A 6,455-nucleotide genomic window follows, 5' to 3' on the forward strand; every position below is an offset into this window, starting at 1 on the left:
CTTATACTATGCATAGGTTTTTTTTTTTTTTTTTTTTTTTTATTTTGATGTGTGATTTTAAAACATATTTGTTTTAAAAATTTATACAATTGTTATTCATGACAAACAATTTATATATAAAAAAAAAGTTTAATCATTTTTAAAAATAATTTGAAACTCAAAAATATATATAATGACTATAAAAATTAATAAACATGATTAGTGTTTTAATTTTTTTTAATAAATCTACTAATTTTGAAGAATAATTTGAAATTTAAAAACTAATTAATTTATTTAAAAACCAATCAAATAAAACATTTTAGAATATCATGTCTTAGTTGAGTACTAAAGGTATGTATGCAATGAAAAATTTAATTCATTTATACTTTTAAAATTAAACTTTTTTTGCTTTTAAATTCATTTAAAATAAAATAGTATTAACAATTATTAATTTTATATTATTATTATTTATTTTTTTAAAAATAAATCAATTATGCTTTAATAAGATATTAACATCCTTATTTTTATAATATTTTTAAAAATATAATTTATGATTTTATTATAATATTAATTATTATATTTTATTAAAAGCTATTTTTTAATTTATTTATATTATAAAATTATTTTTATTTTTAATAAGACTTGAATTAAAATCAGTTTATATTATGTAAATGGAACTAACAATTTTTTTTATTTATAAAATCTAAATAAAAAGTATTTTTAAAAATAATTTTATCCAAATTTTATTTTTATTTTTTAATATTTAAAAAAAATATTTTTAAAAATAAATTTCATTATGAATCAAAATACCTCAAGATGAATTGAAATCCTACTTATAAATTGAATTTCATTTCATTTGAAATTATTTTTAATTTCATTCCCATCTTCACTTGAATTATCAAAAAATGAGAATAGATGAAAATTGGAATGAGATACTCATTCCTACTCCCATTCGATACCAAACATAATTTAAAAGGTTTCAAAAATAAATAAATAAAATTGTAACCATGTAGAAATAATGAAACACAAGACTAATAATAAAAATATTTATAGTATTAGCCAAAAGTGTAGTGTAATAATCTTATTAAAAAAATTAATAATTTTGCAATTAGAAAAAAAGTAAAAATAAATGATTTTTTAATAAAATCTTATTGTATAAATAATGTCATGCCTAGGGATATAAAAAATTGAAGTGAAAAAAAAATCCCATTAAAATTTTTTACTATAGATAGAAGGAATGTTGAGTTGAGATTCACGCCAATTCCATCCAGTCTTGTCTCTAACACCGGATCAAATGACGAGAAGCTGCAATACCCATTACCCGGATTGACGATGGATCAATTTCTCATTAACGAGGGTTGATCTTCTTGCTCTATCGAAGCTTTTCCCCCTGAATCAACTAGATCCCTTACCAAAGGAAAAACAGAGCTTTCTTGGAAGTTATGAAAGCCTCTGCTTTGAAACCCATCAAAATTTTTACAGGTCTGTAGATTCTCTGCACTGTCGTCTTCAAGATTTCTTTGATCATTAGTTGATGGATCTGATTCGTTATATATACTTGAAGCTGTTATGATGTTATTTGTGATAGAACTGTAGGTGTTTGTCGTAGTTACATATTAACATTTGGACTGCTTATGCTAGAGACATGTTAGCTCTGTTTTGTCAGGGTTGATAATCTGCTATAATGGCTAAATAGTTGTGCTCCTTCTCTCAATATCAGCATTGGGTTGGTCACATTGTTCTAAAAGGTTCCAGAGTTCAAACCCAGGTTTCAATTGTTTAATTTTTCCAGTGTCTGTTCATGTTTGGCAATCACTTCTCCCTTGCCATACACAAGAAGTTATATTAATCAATCTCATGAAACTCAGAACTTTGTGAAAACTGCACTCCATAATTAAAAGGAAGAAAAACAAGAGTCATAAAATTTTATTGATGTTGACACTACCTACATAGATATTAAGCTTCACTACGGGAAAATTAACAAATGTGATATATGACTAAATCCTTGTGCAGACAACAACAGAATGATAATCGAGATCCTTAAGAGTGATATTCCTACCACCTTAGATAGCTGAGAAATGGTTTATTTGAGACAGGTATGCACTTGACAACCCAACCAAGTGGCCAAGATACTGCTGCAATTCCAAGGCAGGCACCCCATTGTCCCCAATTCAACCTCTCCGTATCTGCAAATTTCTTCAAAAATTCCACCATAACCACTTGAAGGATAATGGTTATCCCAATGATCCCCAAAAACAACTTGTTTTTATGTATCCCTTCAAACACATTCTTTTTCTCCAGCCTCCTTGCATTGAATTCATTGAAGACCTGGCACAGTACGAAAGTATTGAATATCAAGGTGTCCTTTACCTTCTCGTTCACACCAAAGATTGATTCTCCTTTGAATTGTAAGGTCAAGAGGACAGCTATCTGATACAATGCTTGGGCTAGTAAATTCCTCCACATGATGTTGGTGATAAGTGGCCCCGTCCGACCCACAGGTGGTCTATCCATGAGCTCCTTGGTGGGTTGCTCTGTGGCGAGAGCAAGTGCACCTAGTGTATCCATGATCAAGTTTACCCACAATAATTGCACTGCTGTTAAGGGGACCTCGCCAGCTGAAACTGCTGCTACAAAGTTGATTACAAGAGCTGCAACATTCACTGTAAGCTGGAACTGGATGAATTTCTGAATGTTGTTATAAACACACCTTCCCCACCTCAAAACTGTTGCTACAGAAGCAAAATTATCATCCAAGATGATGATATCTGAGCTCTCTTTGGCCACTTCAGTGCCCTGTATCCCCATAGAAAGTCCTATGTCGGCTTCTTTTAATGCCGGTGCATCATTTGTGCCATCACCTGTGACTGCAACCACATGACCTTTCTGTTTCAAGCACTGTACCATGAGAAGTTTATCAAAGGGAGAGGATCTAGCCATCACACGAATTTTATCAACTTTCTCCATTCTCTCTTCTGGGGTGTAATTCCGAAATACCTCACCTTCTACCACTGCTTCATTGTTTATGCCTTGATCAGGTCTTAGTATTCCACATTCAGTGGCTATGGCTCTTGCAGTGAAAACATTATCACCAGTGATCATTTTGACATTCACTCCCGCATATTGGCAATCTTCCACAGCTTTTCTCACCCCTGGTCTACATGGGTCCTTAATCCCTACCAGTCCTACAAGGGCCAAGCCATCTTCTTTTAGCTTTTGGGTGTCTTCTCTAATTTCATGTTCTTCCTCTAGAATCTGTTTATGTGCAAAAGCAATGCAGCGGAGGCTGCTAGCAGCCATACCTTGAATTATTTGCTCAAATGTCTTTCGTTCACAATCATCCAGATCTTTCATGCTTCCAGAAGCATCATAATAACTCGAACACATTGCTAGTATCATCTCTGCAGCTCCCTTCCAGTGCACGTGGATTTTGTTATCAGCCTTACTCCTTATTGAAACCCCACTTCTTTTCTTCTCCGAATTGAAGGCTTCAACATGGAGAATGGTACAATTCTGCTTCAGTATCTCCATGTCCATATCAAGTTCCAGTACAGCCCATGAAAGAATTGCTTTTTCAGTTGGACTACCAAAGAACTCGAATTTATAAGATCCTGAGGTAGCCCTGTAAACGCTACCAGTTGTGTTCAAAGCAACTCCTTGTTGGATAAGGTTAAGAAGATTTGCTGAAATTGAAGAGGAAACTTCAATAGGTTCTTGGCCAAGCCAAATCTTTGTCACCTTCATCTGGTTCATAGTGAGAGTACCTGTTTTGTCAGTACAAATTGTGGTGGCAGAGCCCATGGTCTCACAGGCAGAGAGCTTTCGAACCATAGCCTGGTCAGCCATCATTCTCTTCATTGAATAAGCAAGAGTGAGCGTGACAGCCAATGGCAGGCCTTCTGGAATTGCAACAACCACAATGGTAACTGCAGTAGCAATGATTTCGACCACAGCATTCACTATATCATCAGCCTTTGTTTTGCTGCCATTGAACTCCTGATTTCCATTCTCATCTTCTGTATTCCCAGTGAAATAGCGAACCAACAACACTACAAGAACTAGAAAAGCAACTGCCAAACCAGCCTTACCTATTGATGAGGTAAGTTTGTTGAGCCTGGCTTGTAATGGTGTTTGTTCATTAGTGTCGCGGCTGATTGTGCTCATCATCTGGCCCCATGTTGTGTTCATACCAACAGATGTCACAAGCATTTGAGCATATCCATCAGCCACTTTGGTTCCAGAAAACAAATATGGATTATGGCTGCTATTAACTTCAACATGGTCACTCTCCCCGGTCATGCTGGATTCATCCACTTGTAGTGAATGCCCATCCAAGAACAACCCATCGGCAGGAACTTGGTCACCGATTTTTAAGCTAACAACATCTCCAACGACTATTTCAAATATAGAGATCTGCTGACGGCGCCCATTTCTGAAAACATCAATTTTGATATTGTTGCTGACTTTAGACAACTTTTCGAACTGTCTGTTTTGCCTGAAGTTACTCACAGCAGATACAGAAATGACTAGAATGACAGCTACAAATATGCTTCCACCATCGTACCACCCTTCCTTCAGCCCATGCTCTTTAATTCCAAAACCGAGAGACAGCGCGGCACAAAATAGAAGTATGAGAATGGTAAGATCCTTAAAAGCTTCCACCACGAAGTGGAATAAGCTTTTAGTAGGCGGCCTCTTGTATGTGTTTGAACCGAAAGCTTCCTGTCTGAGAGCAACATCGTCAACAGCACCACTGATGCCATTTTTGATATCTGTTTCTAGAGCATCAGCCACGCCTTCAACTCCTCCAGATTCAAGAAGCAGTTTTAAGTTTTTCTCCTTCACAATTTCAGTGAGAGTTGTCTGATCAATGCTTGAGAAGGCATTGGGCTTAACATTGAGGACAACAAAGGAAGGAGTAGCAACTGGAAGTTTGCTTCTATTCTTCTTCTCATTGAGAAGAGAATGTAAAACCCTGGCACAATAGATAGTAGCAAAGGCTAAGTGCCATCGCTTGTTGGGTTTGCTAAGGGTGGTTGGCACATCGAGTATGGACTCTATGCAATTTAAGTTAACATGCAAAATATTGGACATGCTTTGTGGCAGGCAAAAGGGTATGTAACAATGATGCGGCGGAACAAAGACTAACAATTTGACAAAAATGCAAATTGAAGAACAGAGAAGGAAGGAAATGAGAACTATAGCGCCTTACAAGGAGAAAATCTCTGAGACAAAACACATGAAACTGGAAAAGGCAGGTGAGTATAGAAGTGCAAGTTACCACGTCTTATAAGGTGGGTGTGATACGCGTCAGTCTTATCCCTGAAGACTGGTAATCTGAAACTTGGAAACCAATTCATTGACTCCTTTACAGGAATAAACTTTGCAATTACATGGTTGGAACCTTTCAATTTACAGAGCAGTATGCGGGTAGTGCTGGTTCAGTCTCATCTAAGGCGATGAAACTTAATATAAATGCTAAGGAATCGAATATGAAATGGTGTAAAGGAGATGTTACTGATCAAGAAATTTAATCCGATTATAATAAATGAGAGAAATTGCTATGAACTGATGAACAGAGCATGAGGAATTGGCCGCTTTACTGGAGTATGTGGGTGTTTGTTCTCTGCTCTTCTGCATTGCCGACCACTATAGCCTGCAGATGCTGAGCTTTGTCAATGACAACTGCTCCGTTGTCGCGCATGGGAGAATAGTCCAAGGTTGAAAGGATGAGAAACTTAGTCTATAAGGAATTTTCTTTAATAATAATAAAGAGAGAAAAAAAAGAAAGAAAGGAGACAAGCTAAGCTTCTTGCCTACCAGGGAATTTTTTATCATTGGTGAACTGTATTATTTTATAATCGTTGTTGGTACAAAAACAGGAAAACCTCTAAGAAATAGAAAACAGAACATGACATAATGTTTTTTGAAAATGTATTTTAATTATTTTTACTTGTTTTTTTAATTATTGTTTTAAAAAATAATCCAAATGCTTGAATACTTATATTGAAGTTTTCATAATCTTGATCAAAGCAAGAGTAACATGTACTCCATGTAGTTGTGTTGGTTGAAAATGTTAAATTCCTTAAACCCTAAAGTCTTTTAATGTAGATAGTTTTTGTGTTAGTGACTGCCATACACCGTAATGGACAATGCGTAGTGTTGGACATTATGCTTTTCCCAATTTCACCTTACATTAGTGATCCTTCCTTTGGAGAAATATTAGGCAAATTTCTTTGTTTAAACTTGTAAGGATTCCCGCATTGAAAATTCTTCCTTATTTGCCAATATTCTTCTTATTTAAAGATCGACTTTTGATGTTTCCTTTATTCATGTAAGAAGAGTGTTTGACGGGCAAAAAAGATTGTCATTTAAGGGTGCAATTTAGATGAGTTTTGAAGTTGATTTTTGTCTAAATTGTCACCAATATTTCTTATTCACGTCAAGTTTAATCTAAAATAGAGTTGAGAATTCCT

At 35.0% G+C, this 6,455-nt stretch overlaps 1 protein-coding gene across 1 annotated transcript; it reads right to left on the reverse strand.

The window, feature by feature from the left end:
• Nucleotides 1-1,882: 1,882 nt before the first annotated feature.
• On the reverse strand, nucleotides 1,883-5,292 carry LOC117914120 (putative calcium-transporting ATPase 13, plasma membrane-type). The gene has a single exon (XM_034829320.1). The coding sequence runs from the start codon at nucleotides 5,071-5,073 to the stop codon at nucleotides 2,035-2,037; it is 3,039 nt and encodes a 1,012-aa protein (XP_034685211.1). The 5' UTR covers nucleotides 5,074-5,292; the 3' UTR covers nucleotides 1,883-2,034.
• Nucleotides 5,293-6,455: the final 1,163 nt, after the last annotated feature.

Source organism: Vitis riparia, chromosome 5 (genome assembly GCF_004353265.1).
Source record: "Vitis riparia cultivar Riparia Gloire de Montpellier isolate 1030 chromosome 5, EGFV_Vit.rip_1.0, whole genome shotgun sequence".
Classification (NCBI taxonomy): Eukaryota; Viridiplantae; Streptophyta; class Magnoliopsida; order Vitales; family Vitaceae; genus Vitis; species Vitis riparia.

What these genes read in the sequence shown, in the direction of transcription:
- LOC117914120 (XM_034829320.1), bottom strand. Translation starts at nt 5,073, where the DNA reads ATGTCCAATATTTTGCATGTTAACTTAAATTGCATAGAGTCCATACTC.